A 22317-nucleotide genomic window follows, 5' to 3' on the forward strand; every position below is an offset into this window, starting at 1 on the left:
AAATCCTTTAGCTTTTTCTTTTTGAGGAAGCTATTTTTTTCTTCTATTTTAAATGATAACTTTGCTGGGTAAACAAGTGTTGGTTGTAGGTACTTGTTTTCATCACTTTGAATATTTTATGCCTATCCCATCTGATGTGAAATGGTTTTGTCAAGAAATCAGCTGACAGTCTTATGAGAGCTCCCTTATAGGTAACTAACTTTCTCTTGCTACTGTTCAGATTCTCTCTTTGTCTTTAACCCTTACCATTTTAATTATTATGTGACTTGGCATAGGCCTCTTTGGGTTTATCTTGTGTGGGATTCTCTGCATTTTCCAGACTTGTGTGTCTTTTATCTTCATCAGGTTAGTGAAGTTTTCCATCATGATTTTTATATAAAAGATTTTATTTATTTATTTTTACAGAGGGGCAGGGAGGGAGAAAGAGAGGGAGGGAAACATCAGTGTGTGGAAGAAATATCAATCAATCACCTCTCACATACAACCCAATCAGGGACCAGATTCACAACTCAGGCATGTGCCCTTCCTGGGAATCGGACCGACAACTGTCAGCTATTCATGGCTCAACCAACTGTGCTATTCTGGTCAGGGCTCGGTCATTCTTTCCTCAAATAATTTTGTGATTCCTTGTTCTCTCTCTTCTCCTTCTGATATCCCTATGATGTGGATGATTTATGCTTCATGTTACCCCAAAGTTCTCTTAAGCTATGCTTATTTAGAATTTGTTTTTTCCAACTCAAAAACACTCAAACTCCTAGAGATTGAACACCATGCTATTAAACAATGAATGGGTCAAGAATGAGATCAAGGAAGAAATCAGAAAGTTTCTGAAAACCAATGAAAATGAGCTCACAGCAATCTAAAACTTATAGGACACAGGAAAGGCAGTCCTGAGAGAGAAGTTCATTGATACAGACCTACCTAATAAAGGTATAAACATTTCAAATAAAGAATGTAATGCTACACCCACAAGAACTCCAGGAAAAACAACAAAGACAGCCCAGAGCAGGTAGAAGGATGGAAATAATCAGGATCAGAGAAGAATTAAACGACATAGAGACTAAAAGCACAATTCTAAGGGTCAATAAATCCAGGAGCTGGTTCTTTGAAAAGAAAAATAGAATCAACAAGCCCTTAAGCAGGCTCATCAAGAAAACAGAGAGAGGACCCAAATAAACACAATTAGAAATGAAAGAGGAGAGATTACAACTGATACCACAGAAATACACAGAATTGTAAGAAATTACTACAAAGAACTATATGCCAAGAAATTTGAAAACCTAGGTGAAATGGATAAATTTTTAGAAAAATATAACCTTCCAAAACTGAATGAAGAAGAAGCAGAAAGGCTGAATAGACTGATAACAGCTGACAAAATTAAAGCACTAACCAAAAAACTCCCAACACACAAAAGCCCTGGACTGGATGGTTTTGCAGGAGAATTCTACAAAGCATTTAAGAAAGAGCTAACCCCTATCCTCCACAGACTATTCCAAAAAATCAAAAATGATGGAAGACTTCCAAACTCTTTTTATGAAACCAGCATCATTCTAATCCCAAAACCAGATAAAGACACAACAACGAAAGAAAACTTCAGGCCAATATCACTAATGAACATACAGGCTAAAATCCTCAACAAAATATTGAAACACTGCATCCAACAATACATTAAAAAGATCATACACCATGACCAAGTGGGATTCATCCCAAGGATGCAATGATGGTACAATATTCACAAACTAATAAATGTAATACATCACATAAACAAAAAGAAAGACAAAAATCACATGATCATATCAACAGATGTGGAAAAAAGCATTTGATAAGGTACAGCACCCATCTATGATTAAAAAAAAAAAAACTCAGCAAAGTAGGAATACAGGGAACATTCCTCAATATCATGAAGCCCATTATACTAGAGACTGACAGCCAACATCATACTCAATGGGCAAAAACTAAAATATTTCCCACTAAGATCAGGAACAAGACAAGGATGTCCACTTTCACCACTCCTATTCAACATAGATTGGAAGTCCTAGCCACAGCAATCAGGCAAGAAAAAGAAATAAAAGGCATCCAAATTGGAAAGGAAAAGCAAAACTGTTATTGTTTACAGATGACATGATAGTGTACATAGGAAGTCCTATAGATTCCATGAAGAAACTACACACCTTAATAAGTGAATTCAGCAAAACAGAAGGATACAAAGTCAATATTCAGAAAACAAAGGCCTTTGTGTACACCAACAATGAAATACCAAAAACAGAAATCAGTAAAAAAAATCCCATTTGATATAGCAATAAGAAAAATAAAGTACCTACAAATAAACCTAACCAAGGGGTAAAAGACCTGTATTCAGAAAAATACACAACACTAAAGAAAGAAATTACAGAAGACACAAACAAATGGAAGCATGTACCATGTTCATGGATTGGAAGAATTAACAATGTCAAAATGTCCCTACTACCAAAGCAAGAATTAACAACAACAAAATGTCCATACTATGAAAGCAATTGATAGATTCAATGTAATCCCTATTAAAATGCAAGTGACATATTTCACAGATATAGAACAAACATTTCAAAAATGTATATGGAACCATAAACAATCCCGAATACCTGTAGCAATTTTGAGAAAGAAGAACAAAACTGTACTTGAACAACAATTAACGTTTTTTAAAAAGAAAGAAGAACAAAGTGGGAGGGATCACAATACCTGATATCAAACTGCATTACATGGCCACTGTAATCAAAACAGCCTGGTACTTGCATAAGAACAGACACATAGACCAATGGAACGGAACAGACCAGAGAGCCTAGAAATAAACCCAAGTGTCTATACTCAATTAATATCTGATGAATGGAATTTGACAAATGAGGCAGAAGCATTAAATGTAGTAAAATAGCCTTTTCAACAAAGGGCACTGGGAGATCTGGACAGCTACATGCAAAAAAAAAAAAAAAAAAAAGAAACTCGATCACTAACTTACACCATACACAAATTCAAGGTGGATAAAAGACTTAAATATAAGTCATGATACTATAAGAGTCCTAGAGGAAAACATAGGCAGGAAAATCTCAGATATTTCATTTAGCAATATTTTCACTGATATGTCCCCTACAGCAAGGGACATAAAGGAAAGAATTAAACAAATGGGACCTCATTAAAATAAAAAGCTTCTGCAAGGCTAAAGAAAACAGGATTAAGATGAAAAGAGAACCAATCATATGGGAAAACATATTTGCCAATGATACCACAGACAAGGGTTTGATCTCCAAAATATAGAAAGAACTCACATGACTCTACTCCAGAAAGACAAACAACCCAATTAAAAAATGGGCAAAAACCTGAACAGACACTTCTCCAAGGAGAACACACAGAGGGCCCAGAGACATATGATAAGATGCTCAGCATCATTAGCCATCACATAGATGCAAATTAAAACCATAATGAGATACCGCTTCACACCAGTGAAAATGACCATCACAAACAAATCAGCAAACAAGTGTTGGAGAGGATATAGAGAAAAGGGAACCCTGGTCCACTGTTGATGGGAATGCAGAATGGTGCAGCCACTGTGGAAAACAGTACGCAATTTCCTCAGAAAACTAAAAATGGAACTGCCTTTTGACCTGGCAATTCCACTTCTAGGATTATATCCTAAGAACCCTGAAACACCAATCCAAAAGAACCTATGAACACCAATGTTCATAGCAGCACAATTTACAATAGCCAACTGTTGGAAGAAACCTAAGTGTCTATCAGTAAATGAATGGATCAAAAAACCATGGTACATTTACACAATGGAATTCTACACAGCAGAAAGAAAGAAGGAGCTCCTAGCCTTTGCAACAGCATGGATGGAACTGGGAAGCATTATGCTGAGTGAAATAAGCCAGGTAGTGAAGGACAAATACCATATGATCACACCTTTAACTGCAACATAATCAGCAAAAGAAAAAAAGCAAACAAAGTATGACCAGGGACATAGAAATTAAGAACAATCTAACAATATCCAGAGGAGAGGGGGAGAGGACTGTGAGGAGAAGGATTTTCAGGAACTACTATAAAGGACACATGGACAAAATGAAGAGGGAGGGTGGAAGTACCGGAGGTAGGTGGGTGTGGCTGGGCTGGGGTGAGTGGTGGGGAGAAAATGCAAACAACTGTAATTGAACAACAATAAAGTAATTAATGAACAAAAATAAAAAATGAAATAAAATAAAATAAAATAAAACTTGTTTTTTCCTTTCACTTCTCTGGGTGGTTTTTCTCCCCCCTTTTCTTCCAAATTATTGATTCGATCCTCGGCTTTATTTAACCTAGTGTTTATTCCTTCCAGTGTATTCTACATTTCAGACTAGTTCCTTTTTATGGTTTCAATGTCCTTGATCATGCTGTAGTAGTTCTCACTAAGTTCCTTAAGCATCCTTATAACCATTTTTTGAACTGTATGTCTGATGAATTACTTACCTCAATTCATTTAACTCTTACTGAGGATTACTCTTGTTCTTTTATTTGGGTCACGTTTCTTCATCTCTTCTTTTGCTGTTCCTTTGTGTTTGTTTCTACCTATTAGGTAGATCTTCTATGACTCCCAGTGGCACCATCTCCTTGATTACCTGAACTGGTTGGCCTTTCTTTGGGTTATGTGATCCCTTGTGTTGTAATTGAGTTTTGATTGTTATTGACCCATTTGTGCATGGGGTCAATCCTCAAGCTGGCTGACTGTGAGCATTAGTCCCAACCACAATGTATGAGCTGCTGTACTGGTGCTGGCCATGTGAAGCAGAATTTGCCTCAGCAAGGTCTGGTATCTCCTGAGATCTCCCTTTGGATATGCTGCTTGTGAAGCTAATTGGATACTGCTCAGATGTCTGAAGCTGCCACTGGGTGTGTTGGTTTTGCAGTGCCTTGGGAGAGACACTGGTATAGGACAATTGCAGATGCTGCCTATCACTGGCCCTGGGCAACCTGTTTGGAGGTATGAAGTGATCCACAGTTTGGGGCTCCCTCTGCTGGGCCTGGGTGTATGTGGGAAGGACAAAGCTGTGCACCAAGGCTTGCTTTTACCAGCACTGGGCTGGGCTGTCAATCAACAAAAGTCCCAAGGCATCCCGAGATCTCCCTCTTCCTGCCAGGTGCCTTTAGGCTCAGTCACTGAAAGAGCCTTAGGCAGTGCATGAAGTAGTTTCTCTGAGTAACTAGGAAGGACTGAGTGGTGTTCTTTAGACAGATAGAGGTTGAAACGCCATGCCACAGCTGGGTCTGAGACCACTCAACAAATGTCCCAGGGTATACCAAGTCTAGCTGCCATCCACTGGGAGCTTTCATACCTTTATGTTGGGTCAGGGTATCAGGGAGTTGTCAGGGTGATGCCAGCAGTTTATTAGGCCCATACAGACCAAGATTTTGTCATGTGAAGGGAGAGCTTGGCACTGGTCTGGCATGCAAGGGAAAAATGGACCCTATCCTGGGGCCACACAACTCAGTCTGTCCCATAGTCTGTCAGGAGTCCAATCTTAGCATGGCAGAGCCTCCAGAAGTTGGGAGGATGCACCTCGTAGTTATCCTGTGAGGGATTAGTGCTGGTCAGACTTGAGGAAGGTGGAAGAAGATTCAGTCTGTCCAGGATTCTGCCCAGATCTTTGCAGGGCAGAGTCACCAGGTGTTGGGAGGGTGGGACTTCTGGGAGCCAAGAGAGTAGAGCTAGTGGATCTCCCATGAGGGGTGTTATGGGTCAGGTTCACTGGAACGTGGTAGAGGAGATAGCCTCTATCCAAAAGCCACACGATTCAGTCATTGACACCTCCTGTGTCTACCCACCTCTACACCCTGGCTCAGGCAGCTAACTTCTCACCTGGGCAAAAGCATCTCAGGGTGGGGCAACAAATAGTCCAGAAAGTGGAGTTGCAACCAAGAAAGATTATGTCTGCAGTATGGAAGAGGGACTCAACACAGGGACCCTAGAGGCTATTCATTCAGCTCTCTCCCCAAAGCCACAAACTCCAGTCTCTCCTCACACAACTCTAGTCTGCTCTGCCCTTCCTCCACTGGAGCCCAGGGTGAGTGGTTGAAATAAGCTTTTGTGCTTTGGCCATTTAAGAGGGAGCCTGGATCTCTAGCAGACTCCTGACTCTCTCTGATGGACAGATTGCCTGTTGATTTTCACAGCCAGATGTTCTGTGGTGCCTCTTCCTGGTTTGGTGCTCTGGGAAGGGGAGCCTCGTTTAGGGTCGAGATCACATACTTCTCCAGGGGAACCCTGAGCTGAGATATCCCTCTAGAAAGTCAGCTGCTGCTTGTGGGAGACAGTCAGCACTTTTCACATCTATGCCCTTGCTACCCATCTTGATGTTGATTCTTCTGTAAATCCTTGGTTATAAGACATCTCTTCAGCTAATCTTCAGTTGGTTATTCAGGTAATTGCTCTATATTTTAGCTGTAATTCCACTTTGGTCCTTGTAGGAGGTGAGTGTAATATTCACCTACTCCACTACCATCTTGGATCCTCCAGGAGGGAAATATTATTAAACATTGAAAAAAAGATTAAAGACCTCCACTTATCAATTTAACTTTTTCTTTGTTTCACTTACCTGGGGTTTATGCTTTCAAAATTTTTTTTATTTTATTTTGTTGTTTTTTTTTATTTTGATCAATTACAGTTGTCCCAATTTTTCCCCTTGTTGCTCTCCCCTGCTCAACCCACTCCACTGCTCCCTCAGTCAATCTCCACCCTGTTGCCCATTACCATGGGTCCTTTATACATGTTCCTTGACTAGACCATTCCCCTTCTTTCCCCCATTTTCCCTCTCTCCCTTCCACTCTGGTCACTGTCAATTTGTTCCTTCTTTCCACACCTCTGGTTCTATTTTGCTCATTTGTTTGCTTTCTTCAGTAGGTTCCACTTATAGGTGAGATCACATAGTTTTTTTGTTGTTGTTAAGATTTTATTTATTTATTTTTAGAGAGAGTGGAAGGGAGGGAGAAAAAGAGGGAGAGAAACATCAATATGTGGTTGCCTCTTGAGCACTCCCTACTGGGGACCTAGCTTGCAACTCAAGCATCAGTCATTATTGGGAGTTGAACTGGAGTCCCTTTGGTTCACAGGTCGGCACTCAGTTCACTGAGCCACACCAGCCAGGGCTACATGGTGTTTTTATTTCAGACAAAAACAATCCATTTTATAATAATTACTCGCTTGTATTTTTTTAATCACATATGAGTGCTTCCTGCCTTTTTTACTTATTTCTTCAAATACATGAATTCACTCACAGTCTCCCTCTATATAGCTTGCCCTCCTGCTTCTACACATGATTCTTTCAACTACTCATTATACATGAAACATTGGGAGGTCCCTATTGTTTCTCTATATCAGGACTTAATTTTCTACAGATTTTGAAGGCTAATGATTTTTAGCACCGAAAACTTTAATTATAAAATTATAGAAAAATGGCCTCTTTAAATGTTTTTTTCTTTCTCTTTTCCTGCAAATTAGCAGGCACCTTGGGTGACAAGGGTACAAATAAAGGCAGTGGATTTCAATTGAGTATTTTTCACAAAATCGTTATTAATTTAGCTAGGTTGGAATCAAATACTCAGATTAAGATAAAAGTGATGTCTTCCTTTTATGCGTGTTGAATATTTTGCTCTTAGGAAATCTATAAGGGAAATTGTTTTAAAGTTTCTAAAATTACCTATTATTTCATAAATAAAGTGTTCATATATCTATTTTAGTGGTGTTTTTAAATTGTTTCTCATTCTTTAGCATCACCCTGTGATCCCACTTTTATCCTGGGCTGTGGTCCCTGCAATGTGATCTGCTCCATTATTTTCCACAATCGTTTTGATTATAAAGATCATAATCTTCTTAACATAATGGAAATGTTTGATGAGAATGTCAGGATTCTGAGCTCTCCATGGATACAGGTGAGGCCAAGAACGTTTCTTCACAGGGAATCCTTTATGCTCTTTTCTCACAAAAGCCCAAATCTCTGTATGTATCAAGCTGTAAAGTGAATGGGTGGGCACCATAGTCCTTCCCAGAGCTCAGAATCATGAAGTGCTCATCTGGGAAATTTGGCCAAGTCCTTTAATGATAGACTGGAAAAGGAATGTTCAGAATACAGAACTGGAATTCAATCCATCGACCCTGTCCAGTGGATTTTCTACTAAATTCTAAAGCCCAATTTCTCATAAAGTACTTTGTTAACATCCCCAAAACATGCCCATAGTACTAAATGGACTTTTCAGTTCTTTTTGAAGGGCTTCCATTACCCACAAGTCTTGTCATCTAATCAACAGTTAGTGAGTTCTTCAGTACATTAGTTGGCATTTAGGAAGGAAGAGAATACTTCCTTCTAAAAGGGAGAGTATTTGGGACCACAGATGCTGCTAGGGAACACTAAGGGTAAGAGTGTTTGGTGCTTCACTTGACATCCTGACAAGGTAATTGTTTTGGGGATGTCAAAATGATTGCTCATGTAGTGTATGAAACATAAACAAACATCACAATTTTTACCCTGTGCTGAGATGATAGTCTGCCTAAAAGATGGTGATGTCATCTTAGAGATGTCACTTAACTGCTCTGGTGCACAATTACTTTATGTATAAAATGTTGAGTTGTGTTTCATGGTCTTGTCAGCATCCTCCCAGTTCTAGCTACTGATTTAATGCCTGACGCTACTGGACAGACATAGAAACAGCAGGGATTACTTTTGTGTGCTCTATCAGGCTTCCCATACTCACTTCACCTTTGTTATCTACAAAATGTGAATCTTAGTATTTCATGCCATCAACTATTTCAAGATTGTAGGGAAGAATTAATGTTAAAAATGAGAAAATTGATATACAGATTTTTTTAAAATTTTTTATTTATTTTTAGAGAGGGAAGGGAGGGAGAAAGAGAGAGAGAAACATGAATGTGTGGTTGCCGGGGGTCATGGCCTGCAACCCAGGCATATAGCCTGACTGGGAATCGAACCTCCTGTGACACTTTGGTTCACAGTGCGTGCTCAATCCACTGAGCTACTCCAGCCAGGGCTGATATACAGATGTTTTTTATACCACAAACATAACTTATGAGTATGGAAAATAATTATAATCTCTGATCCCCTGGTCAGAATTCTCTCCCTCAAAAACACCTATCAATGTAGAAAGTTACTTATGTATTAAAAATTCATTTCATCAATATTTACAGTATTGTGTCTAACCAGGTCTTAGCATATGTTATATGTGTTCATTAAGAGTTTTATCTAATATACTATCATTTTCTCTTCTAGCTCTGCAGTAATTTCCCTGTTCTCCTTGACTATTTCCCAGGGAGTCATAACAAATTATTTAAAAATATATCTAATTTAAGAAGTTATATTATGGAGAAAACAAGGGAACATCAAGTATCCCTGGACATTAACAATCCTCAGGACTTTATTGATTATTTCCTGATCAAAATGGAACAGGTAAACTAACAAGAGCTCAGTGATTTGATTGCTCGTGTATCTTTGGTTAACTGAATATTTTTTGTATTTGCCAGTGATATTTCAATGGTTAGGCAGGTAAATCTGACTAGCATTTTAAGGACACACAGTATGCATGAATCTACACTAACCATTATGGAAGATATAATATTAAATTGTTAAAAGTAAATCATTAACTAACCAGACTACATTAATCCAATTTTGGGGTACTAATAATCTACCTCAGGGGGGACAGAACACCACCTCAGGGCACATGGAAATAATTACAAACATATTAGAAAATACAAAATAGCATAATGTGAAGATGGATATGATCATTGCACACATGTATATAAGAATGGAAAAGAGAAAGCCAGCCCTGGCTGACATAGCTCAGTGGACTGAGCGCGGGCTGTGAACCAAAGTGTCGCAGGTTCAATTCCCAGTCAGGGCACATGCCTGGGTTGCAGGCCACGGCCCCCAGCAACTGTACATTGATGTTTCTCTCTCTCTCTCTCTCTCTCTCTCTTTCTTCCTCCCTTCCCTTTCTAAAAATAAATAAATAAAATCTTTAAGAAAAAAGAAAAGAGAAAGCCAAAGAGGTGTAGGACTGAGTGTGGGAGGTGGGGGTGGGTGGGGCAGAGGAGACTGATGGAGGGAAAATGGAGACAACTGTACTTAAGCAACAAGAAAAATACTTGTTTTTTAAAGACTGGTTTAGCCAGCTGTGCTTCCTGCGTGTCCAGTTTTTGGAAATAAATCTTAATGTATTTAGACTGAAGAACTGGGGAGGCACTAGATGGTGGATATAGAAGTACAGAGAATGTGGTGATAAATAGCTGGTTGGAACAAAGAAGACTTAGTTGAGTGTAAAGTAAATGAAATGGCATAGGAATAGAGTTGGAGGTTCATATTGGTAAGCATGAATCCTGCACCATTTGTTTCTTTTAAAATTTTATTTATTCATTTTTTAGAGGGGGGGGAAGAAAGGGAGAGAAACTTCAATGTGTGGTTGCCTCTCACATGTACCCTGACTGTGAATTGAACTAACGACCCTTTGAATTGCAGGTCAGCACTCAATCCACTGAGCCACAATAGCCAGGGCTGTTGAAAAGATTTTTTCCCACATGAATTGCCTTGGTACTCTCATGAAAAATTGATTTAATGAAAATGTAAGGGTGTGTTTGTTTGATTGTGGTTTTATTCCAATAATCTATGTGTCAGTCCTTATTCCAGTAGCACACTGTGTGGTAGTCTGAGTTACTAGCTTTTTCGTAAGTTTTGAAATTGTGAAGTGTGAGTCCTCCAAAACTGTTGTTTTTTCAAGACTTTCTAGCTATTCTAGGTCCCTCGAATTTCCATATAAATTTTAGCATAAACTTGTCAGGGTCTGCAAAGAAGCCAGTGGTATTCTGTTGGGGATTGCACTAAATTTGTAGATAAATTCATGGAGTTACCTACCATTATTACAATTGATGTGAAATTTACATACCATACAATTAACCATTTTGAAGTATACAATTTAGTGGTATTTAGTACATTCCCCAATGTTGTGCAACCACTAGCTTTCTCTAATTTCAAAACTTTCCCATCACTCTGCAGAAACACACCACATCCATTAGATGATCTCTCTCCATTTCTCCCACCCCATCATGTGTTAACCTGTATCTGCTTTATGAATCTGTGGATTTGCATGCTATGAAAATACCATATTAAAAACACTCATAGCATTGTGACCTTTTGTTTCTGGATTCTCTCACCTAGAATGATGTCTTGTAGGTTCCTCAAGTTATGATATGTATCAGTATTTTGTTATTTTTATGGCTGAATAATATCCCATTTTATGTACATACCATGATTTATTTACCCATCATCTATTGACGGATGTTTGTGTTGGGTACACATTTATTCATGGATATAATTTAATTTTGAAGGGTAAATTTCTAAGACAGGAGTTGATGAGACATATAGTTACTTTATGTATAACATTTGAGGAACAGCCAAACTTTCCTTCAGTGACTACAGCATTTACATTCTTACCAGCAGTGTCTGAACAGGGTACCTATTTTCCCACATAGTCACCAATGTTTATTTTCTAATTTTTTTTGTAATTATTAAACTATTCTAGTTAATATAAAGTTGTAACTCTTGGGTTTGATTTGCATTTCCTTGATGACCAATGATGTTGAACACATTTTCATGTGTGGTTCCCCATTTGTCCATCTTCTTCAGAGAAATGTCATTCAAGTCTTTTTAACATTGGGTTGCTCATCTTTGTGGTACAGATGTAAGAGTTGTTCATATATTTTGGGCATTAAATCTTTATATATATGTAAAACGCAGATATTTTCTCCCATTCTGTAGCTTGTCACTTGACATTCTTAATTATATCCTTTGATGGAGAACCTTTTATATTTTGATGAAGTCTGATTTACATATTTTTTCTTTTGTTTCTTTGGTGTCAAATCTAAAATTTATTGCCAAGCCTGAATTTCTTAAGATTTTCCCCATGTTTTCTTGGAAGAATTTTATAGGTTTTGTCCTCAGATTTAAGTTTTTATTTATTTTGAGTTATATTTTGCATTTGGAGTGAAGCAGAGGTCCAGCTTCATCCATTTTCTTGTGGTTACACAGTTGTTTCAGCACTATTTATTGAACAGATTCTTCTTATGAATTAGATAGCCATGGCACCCTGTTGAAAATTAATTGCCACAGGGGTATTGGTTTATATCTAGAATTCAATTCTATTTCTTTGGGTTTTTTTTCTGTCTTCTTGCCAGAAGTTTGTTGTTTTGATTGTGGTAGCTTTGTAGTAAGTTTTCAAATTGGAAAGTTGCATCCTTCCCCTGTAGTTCCACAGGAATTTGGAGAAGGGATTTCTCCATGACTGGGGAAAGATCTTTGGAATTATAATGGGGTTGCATTGAACCTAAATATAGTTTCAAGGAGTATTATCATTTACCAACGTTAAATCTTCCAGTACTTGTATGTGGGATGATTTTTTCATTTATTTACTGATTGTGTTTAACAATGGCTTTAGTTTTCAATGTATAAGCCTTTTACCTCTTTACCTAATTCTACCAATTAAGATTGTGTTTATCTATAAATAAAAGAAAAACTGTTAAGAATGGCTTTAACAAATAGTGGGTTTATTCACCTCACATAAAAGGAGTCTTGTGATGTGTCAATAGAGGGATAGTACAGAAGTCTCAAAACATCAGTCAAATACTTTTCATTTCTCTTCGCCCACATTTCATCAACAGGCTTCATTTTACAATTAAGCCCTCTCACCCCAAGAATATGTCTGCTCTACCTCCTCCTTCTCATATTTGTTTTGCATAAGAAGGAGGAAGTAGAAAAGTGACATTAATAGAATAACTCAATGGAATAACTAGGCTGCATGGCTCACCTACCTGCAAAAGAAGGGATGAAGGAACATTCGGGCAAGGGAGGGAGGGAAAAGGCAGTAGAAAATTATGCTTGGGGCAACAAATTTACAGTCTCTTGCCATACCATATAGCTATTTGTTTTCTAAAATTGCACCTTGCAGTTAATATGTTGCCTTAACTTTATAACAATATGACTTCTTTGGGATTAACTGTAATTCTGACAAATTAATTTGTTAGATATTTCATCAAACTATTCCTAGGAAAAGCACAACCCACAGTCAGTGTTTACTTTGGAAAACTTGGCAATCACGGTATCTGATCTCTTTGGAGCTGGAACAGAGACAACAAGTACCACCCTGAGATATGCTCTTCTACTCCTGCTGAAGCACCCAGAAGTCTTAGGTATGCTGGAATTGCTGGGAGGGATGAGTTTCAGAAAAAGTGTGGGCAAATGCATTCTATCTTGCTTCCCTTAGGGAAGTGTCATTATTAAAATTTCTGTTTGACCTGCTTAATGCTCCAGGTTTAAAGGATGGATAATAATGGACATTTTTCTATAACACAGAGATGTGACGAGAACAGTGAAGACACTGTGGTCAGTAGCAGAAGCACTAAAGCAGTGTCTAGATTGCATAGGAGGTTAATGTGGCAGGCCCAGCCATGATGGATTCACCTGGGACTGCACTTTTTTTAAATCTTCACCTGAGGATATGTTTGTTAGTTGCTTAGAAGAGAGAGAAAGGGAGAGGGAGAAAAACCTCAATGTGAAAGAAACATCAATCTGTTGCCTCCCATATGCAGCTTGACCAGGAAGCAAACCCACAACCTAGGTTATGCCCTGACCGGGAATGGAAGCCAAAGTATTTTGTTGTAAAGATGATACTCCTACAAACTGAGCCACTGAGTCAGGGCAAACAATAAGACTGCATATTGTTTTTTATGAAAAGGTTATTTATTTACTTTGAGAGGTCGATATATTCTTGCACAGATCTCTCCTCATTCTGAAAATGCAGGGTTCCCGTGGAAACTCTCCTCACTGAAGCATAAGTTAAAATCCAAGAGATTTAGTGAGGCTGTCTGAGACAAATTTCATAATCTAGAAAATGTTCTAAAAGATTAGATGATCAAGAATAGTGTTACTCTTCAGGCTTAAGATTTTGTGAGCCCTAGCTGAAGTGGCTCTGTTTGTTGAAGCATCATTGTGTAGGCAGAATGATCACAGGTTCAATTCCCAGTCAGGGCTCATACCCAGGTTGTGGGTTCAATCCCCAGTCAGGTCATGTTTGAGAAGGCAACTAATGGATGTTTTCCTCTCTCTCTCTTTCCCTTCTTTTCTCTCTAAAAGCAATTTTTAAAAAATATCCTTGGATGATGATTAGAAAGAAAGATGTTGCATAAAGGAATTTTGTTATTTGTTCTTTATTTCAATCTGATAGTAGAGAGGCTGAAGGAGAGGGACAGTAGGGGAAAGTGGAGGGGGCATCAAGGATCAGGTATGAAGGACACATGGACAAAGCCAAAGGGTGTGGGTTCCAGGGTAGGAGGCAAAGGTGGGTGGGAGGGAGGGTGTGGTGGTGTGGGGTGAAAATGGAGACAAATGTACTTGAACAACAATAAAAAATAAAAATAAAAATTTTAGAACTAGTGAAAACTTAATAAAATAAAATAACTAAGTTTTATTAGGGAAAAAAAAGGAATTTTGTTACTTCAGGAGTCTGTTTCCAGAATGGTGATGATTGCCCAAATAAAAATTTGGGGGGAGAAGGTCAATAATTCGATCTTGTACAAAGCATTTTTTAATTTTTTTATTCTTTTTCAAGTACAGTTGTGTCCATTTTCACCTCACCACACCACACAACCCACCCATCCCCACCTCCCACCCTTGAAACCACCCCCTTTGGCTTTGTCCATGTGCCCATTATACATGTTTCTGGATGTCCCTCCCCCTCTTATTCCCTATTATCCCTCTCCCCTCTCCTCTCTGGTTACTGTCAGAAACTTACTTTCAAACAGTATGGTAATGCATAGCAGTTAGAAATATACATTATTTTGTCCAGTGTCAAAATCCCACTCATATGATTATAACCTATTACAAATGACAATTAGTCTTTTGAAGCTAGATTCAAAGAGGTCAGGAAACAGCCAACAAATCTCCAACAAATTTCTCAAACACAGAGAGCATGTTAAGGGGAGATAATGAACTCTATAGAGAGGATAAGTTGTAACCTCAGTGTCAGGAGAGGGAGATACATGAAGAGAAAAAGTTATTTGTGTGCCCTACATCCCTGTACATTTTGGTATTTAGAAGTACCAAGGGTCAAAAAAGGTAGAAGTAGACACAGGCTGAAAAACGTAGCTTTCCTTGCCCAGGGCCCTTTGACAGCTTCTTTTATCAAGTAACTGTTTTTGCCCAACACAATGAGGGACGTTTACTCTGTGGAGAAGTGGAACCTGAGAACCCTACACTCAGGGACACTGGACAATGACAGGGAAGGAGTGAGGTGTAGGGCTGAAAAGAGAGGTTTAGGAAGAATCTCTTTCTTGAATACAGAGACTCTTAGCTTCTTTCTCCATCCTGCTTTCTGAAATTCAGCAGCCAGATTTAAAAAACCTGCAGAGAGTGAACAGCTCTGCAGGAAAGACTTCTATAGTTTGCCATGTGGGTAGAAAATTCTCTTGACACATATATCAGTGTGACTGAAAAAGAAAACATCCAACCCAAGATAGAGAATCATAGAACTTCAGAACACCAGGATTAAAAAGAAAATCACAAAAACTTCCACAGAACTACAGCATGCCATGTGTAAGGAATAAGATTCAGAGCACCATCAGATTTCTCAAGAGCAACTGTAAAATTGTGTGTGAATAAAAAGGGTATAGTCTCAGACCTGTACGTGTGACAGAAACTTTACCCCCTCTTTTCCCTTTTCATCCAAATATCTGATGTCATGTCAGAGGAAGCCATGGGCTCAGAAATCAGGAGGGCTCAAAAGAGGAGGAAATCATCAGGGAGATTGCAAACACCAGACCTGGAAAATATCCACTTAAAATGATTAGGGGAATAATGCAGGTGTGAGAGCAGACGCCAAGAACAAGAAAAGTGATCAATTATCTGAGATGTCCTAATAATAGGAAATTGTTATTATAAGTTACAAACACTGACCTCAGTATTTAGAAATAATTAAAATTGAGATGCAGAAAATTATGAATTGAATGAAAGAATCATGGGTAAGTCCAAGAAAATGCCAAAAGTGAAACAAAATCATAGATTGTTTTTGAAGTCAGAATGGTGTTAAAATGTAACCTAACTAGGCTAGGGAAATGGAGCAAGAGGGATTGTGTGTGTGTCTGTGTGTATTTTGCATGAGGTGGGGTTGGAAAAGTAAACTCTCACCTTCCAACCAGAAAATCAGATATTGTCTAAAAATAAGTGAGTAAGAAATAGAAAGAGTGAATCTTTGTTTAGAAATTGAACATACATTTCGGGAGAAACTGCTACAATGTTCATATTGGTAACACTGTCAGGTTGGAGGATGAAGAGAGTATCATTACAGGTTGTACACATGCAGAAACAACAGGCACACACAAAACATCCATTGTCATTGACGTTTTTCAACCCACATTATTTTGGTATAAAATTAATATTTGATTTCCTGTTTTTCTTTCTGCAAAGACTGTAATTTCTTGACTTATATTCAGCTTATATTTTGTAATATTTCATCATTTCTGTTTACATGATCATATATGCTGATATGTAGGTTTGGGTTGATCTTTGTTAAGTCTAGCTTGTAGGAGAGTTACAGGTATCTACTCCAGTAATTATTACTCTTTGTCTAGGTGTATTCCTGAGCATATAACATGTTTATAATGATATTGAGACACCTTCATAGTGCTTCATATTCCCTGGATCAGCATATAATTCTGGTATGCATTTTTCTCTTTTTCCATCAGTCTAACTTGTGTCTTACAGCTAAAGTCCAGGAAGAGGTTGACCATGTGGTTGGCAGAGATCGGAGCCCCTGCATGAAGGACAAGAGCTCCATGCCCTACACAGATGCCATGGTGCACGAGACCCAGAGATACATTGACCTTATCCCCAACAACCTCCCACATGCAGTGACTTGTGACATTAAATTCAGAAACTACCTCATCCCCAAGGTAAGATTTGTTTTTCTTATACTGACCTCAGTGGTCTTGGAGTTCCCATTTTCACAGTATTGGTTTCATCCTCCACCAACACAAGGTGAGAGAAGTGCAAAAATCAGACATGTGACTGCTTGATGGACTCTGTGTGGTTTCCAGTTCAGACTATAAACCTTTATAATAGGTTTGCACACATGGCACTGTAGGTCTTCCAGATTGGTTCTGCTCTTTTTCAAATCCATTTATCTTTAGAGAGGGGGGAAGGGAGGGAGAAAGAGGACAGAAACATTGATATGAGAGAAACTTCAGCTTGTTGCCCACAGTCACAGACCAGGGACCAAACCCTCATCCCAGGCACATGCCCTGACCAGGAACTGAACCAGAGGAATTTTGCTTTGCAGGATGACACCCAATCAAGTAAGACACAGCAGTCAGAGTTGTTCTGCATCTTTACTATTGTTTGGCTAATTTTAAGTGCTTACAGTTCTAAATGAATGTCAGTGTCAGTTTGTCAATTTACAAAAACAACCCGCTGGGATTTTTTATCAAGGTTACACTAGATCATTTGGAATTCTTAACATCATGACACATTGGATCTTTCAATTAATAGATACGGTATATGCTCCTAGTTGGGGGATAGTGACTTTTCAAAATTTCTTAATAATTTTTTAGCATGTTGGGCTTTGGCTTGCACATATTTTGTTTGCTTTTTCATAGGTATTTAATGTTACTATTGTTGTTATAATTTTTTTAATTCCTTTTCCATTTTTAAAATCTGGTACTTGGAAATATAATTAGTTTGATGACCTTATATGTAGCAACCTTGGTATATTTAAAATCATTGCTGATAATTTGTCTCTAGATTAATCTGCAAATTCTACATATATTATCCTGCTATCTGAGCTAATGTCTTCGTTTAATTCTTATTTCTGATTTTCAGGAAAGAGGAGGTGTAACACCTCACTATTGAGAATGATGTTTTATGTACATTTTCATAGACATTGGGGTTCTTTTAGATTTTATTTATTTATTTTTAGAGAGAGGGAAAGGGAAACAGGGAGAGAAACATCAAAGTGTGGTTGCCTCTTGTGTGACCCCTACTGGGACCTGGTCCGCACCCAGACATGGCCCTGACTGGGAATGGAACCTGTGACCCTGTGATTTGCAGGCTGGCACTCAATTTACTGAGTGACACCAGCCAGGGTCGTGGATATTCTTCATTAGATTGGAAACTTTGCCATCTTTTCTTATTCTCATGATTTTTTGTAATGAATGTGTATGTAATATTTTCATATCAATTTTCTGCATCTTTTGGAATAGTTGTGTATTGGACTCAATTTTCCCACTCAATGTACATATTCTAAGTATACATACTCAGCTGGTTTTGATTTGCTACATATTGTTCAGCACATCTATATTTATACTGATAAGAATATTTTGGCCTACAATTTCTCCTCTTCAAAATTTTCTTTTCATATTTCTGATATAAGGTATGTTGGACTCACCCATGTATGTGAGAAATGTGCTATAATAAGGGTTTGACTGTCTTCTTCTCTCTTTCCTGTGGCCACTTAGTCATGTCTTTGAAATGCATGCCTTATTATTTGTCAATGTATAAGACTATCAACAGAACACTTTGCAATGATGTGAGCCTGATGTGTGCTTTTTGGCGGGGCAGGGGGGTCCTATCTAAAGAATATTTGCCAAAATAGGGTCTCAAAGATTGACCCTTATCTATTTCTGAAACTTTATAGTTTTAGCACTTACATTTATATTATTAATCCATTCAGGTAAATTTTGACTTATGGTGTGAAGTACTGGTCATGCTTCTTTTATCTCATTATGAGTGTTCACTTATTTGAGCAATACTTGATGAAAACATACTGGCCTTTGTACTTTTTGTACCTTGAAAAATTTCATATATTTTTGGTTTAAAAATGTATAAGGAAGCTCTGGCTGGATAGCTCTGTTGGTTGGAGAGTTGTCCCAAACACCTTAAAACTGTGGGTTTCATCCGCAGTCAGAGTGTGTGTGGGAACAAGCAATTGACACTTCTCTGTCTCACATTGATGTACCTCTCTCTCTCTCTCTCAAAATCAATTGAAAAATATCCTTCAGTGAGGATTTACATATATACATATATATACACACACACATATATATATATACACGCACACAAGGGAATAATTTTAAACACAGAGTTACAGACCTTTTATATGATAAACATGAGGGAATTTCCCCCAAATTTGCATGACAAAATTTTTTAATCTATATCGTATGCATACATAAAATATATAAATTGTATATAGATTTACCTTTATATTTATCTATTTATCAATCACTATCTCAATATTTCAGTTTACTTATCCCACTAGCCATGATTTTTGTATATGGAAAAGTAATAGCATTCGTACTCAAAAGTGATCATTGATGAAACAATGTTATCTAATGTACATGCTATATTTAAATTTCCACAATTTTCCTAGGACATCTTTTATAGTTTTCTATTCTTGACAATTCAGTATCCAAGCAAGGAAGAAGCATAAAATTTGGTTATCTTTTTCCTTTAGTCTCCTGTTATCTGTTCCCTTTACTCTGTTTCTTTCCCTTCATACATATAACTTTGTGAAGGGTCTAGGCCAGTAGTCATGGAAAATATCCCTCAGGCTGCTTTTGTGTGACTGTTTTCTAGAGATTAGATTCCCATTTCAGTCTTGGCAAGAGACCTACATAGTTGTTCTATGTGTCCCACCAGAATTTACTTGGGGGGATAGTGGTTGGGACACATAATGTGACTTACCACATTACTGGCTATGCTATGTTCCTCACCTAATAAAGTGATATCTGCCACATCTCTCCACCGCAAAGGTTCTGTTTTTTATACTACATTAATAAAATTCTATAGCATGGTTCTTTAGGACTTTGTGAATATCATGCTTTCCAATTATTCAGTCAATGGTTTTAGCATTACTTGATAACGCATGACTGAATTAATAACCCTAAACTGAGTTGTTGCAAAGTGATGTTTTTTTTCTAATTTTAACATTCTTTCTAATTCTGGCCCAGATGGAAACATAGGTACATACACGTTGTCTCCTTGCACAACCAAAGGAAGCACAACAACAAATTTAAAAACAAAAAACAACCAGAACTGCCAGAAAATCAAACTGTCTTGAAGTCTGACAACCAAGGAGTTAAGGAAGAAACGTTCATTCAGAATGGTAGGAGGGGCAGAGACCAGTAGCAGGGGTGGAGAGGACATGTGGTAAGGCAACAGCAGAGGACCTGGTGGGTGAGGTCACAGCTGGTGGACCAGGGCAGGCAAAGTGGAGTCTGGTGGGCCAGGCAGTCCCATATTTGTGTGGGGATAAACCAGGAGGAAAAACTGGGGAGTGAGACAGACCATGCAACCCAGGGTTCCAGCATGGGAAAAGAAAGCCTCAAAACCTCTAGCTGTAAAAACTGGAGGGAGTTGAGGCAAGGGGAGATACAGCCTCACAAGAGAGTTCCTTGGAGAGACCCACAGGTTCCTACAATGTACACAAACCCACCTACCAGGGAATCAGCACCAGAAGGGCCCAATTTGCTTGTGGGTAGTGGGGGAAGTGGTTGAAAGCCACCAAGAGCCAAGGAAGCAACAATATTCCCTCTCTGACCCCTCCCCCACATACAGTGCCACAATGCAGTGACCTAGTTACTCCACACTGGTGAATATGTAAACGCTGCCACTTAAAACACAACAGGTGCACTGAGACCAAAAAACATGGCCCAAATTAAAAAACAGATCAATACTCCAGAAAAAGAACTAAGCAATGAAGAGATAGCCAACCTATCAGATACAGAGTTCAAAATACTGGTAATCAGGATACTCACAGAAACGATTGAGTATGGACGCCAAATAGAAGAAGTGAAGGCTATGCAAAGTGAAATAAAGAAAAATACACAGGGAACCAACAGTGGAGGGAAGGAAACCAGGATTCAAATCAACAATTTGGAGCAAAAGGCACAAATAAACATTTAACCAGAAAGAATGAAAAAACAAGAATTCAAAAAAAATTAGGAGAGGCTGAGGACGCTCCGGGACAACTTTAAACATTCCAACATCCAAATTGTTGGGTGCCAGAAGGAGAAGAGGAAGACCAAGAAATTGAAAGCTTATTTGAAAAAATAATTAAGGAAAACTTCCCCAATCTGGCTAAGGAAATAGACTTCCAGGCAGTACAGGAAGCTCACAGAGTCCGAAAGAAGTTGGATCTCAGGAGAAACACAGCAAGACACATGATAATTAAATTACACAAGATTAAAGATAAGGAGGGAATCTTAAAAGCAACGAATGAAAAGGAAAGTGTTACCTACAAATTTCCCATAAGACTATCAGCCGATTTCTCAAAAGAAGCCTTACAGTCAAGAAGGGGCTGGAAACAAGTACTCAAAGTCATGAAAGGCAAGGACCTACAACCTAGATTATTCTATCCAGCAAAGCTATCATTTAGAATGGAAGGGCAGGTGAAGTCCTTCCCAGATAAGGTCAAGTTAAAGGAGTTCATCATCACCAAGCCCTTAATATAAGGAATGTTAAAGAGACTTATCTAAGAAAAAGACCAAAACTATGAACAGTAACATAACAAAAAACCCATAACTATCAACAACTGAGCCTAAAAACAAACACAAACACAAACTAAGCAAACAAGTAGAACAGGCACAGAATCACAGAAATGGGGATCACAGAGAAGGATATCAGTGGGGAGGGGATAAGGGGAAAATGAGGGATAAAGGTATGGGAATAAGAAGCATAATTGGTAACTAGACAGGTTAAGAATAGTATAGGAAATGGAGAAGCGAAAGAACTTATATGTATGACCCATGCACATGACTAAGGTGGGGTGAACCCCCTCTAGAGAGAGGGGGTTACAGGGCAGGTGGGGATAAAGGGGATAAAAAATGGGACAACTGTAATACCACAATCAATAAAATATACTTAAAAATAATAGGTATACAATGTTATATTAATTTCAGGTATATGACATAGTAACTCAACATTTTTTTTTTAATTTTCTTTCTTTTTTTGTCCTTGTATCTTTTAATTCTTTTATTTTTTATTGTTGTTCAGTTACCATTGTCCTACCTGTTTCCCCATTGCTTTCCCCTTCCCCACCCTACCCCACTCTCACAATCAGTCCCCACTCCATTGTTCCCATGAGTCCTCTAATCATTTTCCTTGACTTGCTCCTTCCCCTTCTTTCTCCCATCAGCCCTCTCCCCTATGCCCTCTGATCACTGTCAGTTTATTCTTTATTTTCATGTCTCAGGTTCTATTTTGCTTGTTACTT

General features: G+C 38.3%; 1 protein-coding gene across 3 annotated transcripts in view; it reads left to right on the forward strand.

The window, feature by feature from the left end:
• The window catches only part of LOC123828873 (cytochrome P450 2C18-like), a 45128-nt gene that overhangs the window by 20691 nt on the left and 2120 nt on the right, over positions 1–22317 (forward strand). For 2 of the 3 annotated variants that reach the window (XM_045854315.1, XM_045854314.1), the window contains exons 4-7: positions 7769–7929; positions 9282–9458; positions 13105–13246; positions 16815–17002. In XM_045854315.1, coding sequence (XP_045710271.1) covers positions 7769–7929; positions 9282–9458; positions 13105–13246; positions 16815–17002 — 668 coding nt within the window. The remainder of the gene's footprint in view (positions 1–7768; positions 7930–9281; positions 9459–13104; positions 13247–16814; positions 17003–22317) is intronic. The other variant, XM_045854316.1, reaches the window with a different exon arrangement.

The sequence above is a fragment of the Phyllostomus hastatus genome, unplaced genomic scaffold (assembly GCF_019186645.2).
Source record: "Phyllostomus hastatus isolate PE091 unplaced genomic scaffold, TTU_PhHast_1.1 phas_scaffold_1066, whole genome shotgun sequence".
Lineage (NCBI taxonomy): Eukaryota > Metazoa > Chordata > Mammalia > Chiroptera > Phyllostomidae > Phyllostomus > Phyllostomus hastatus.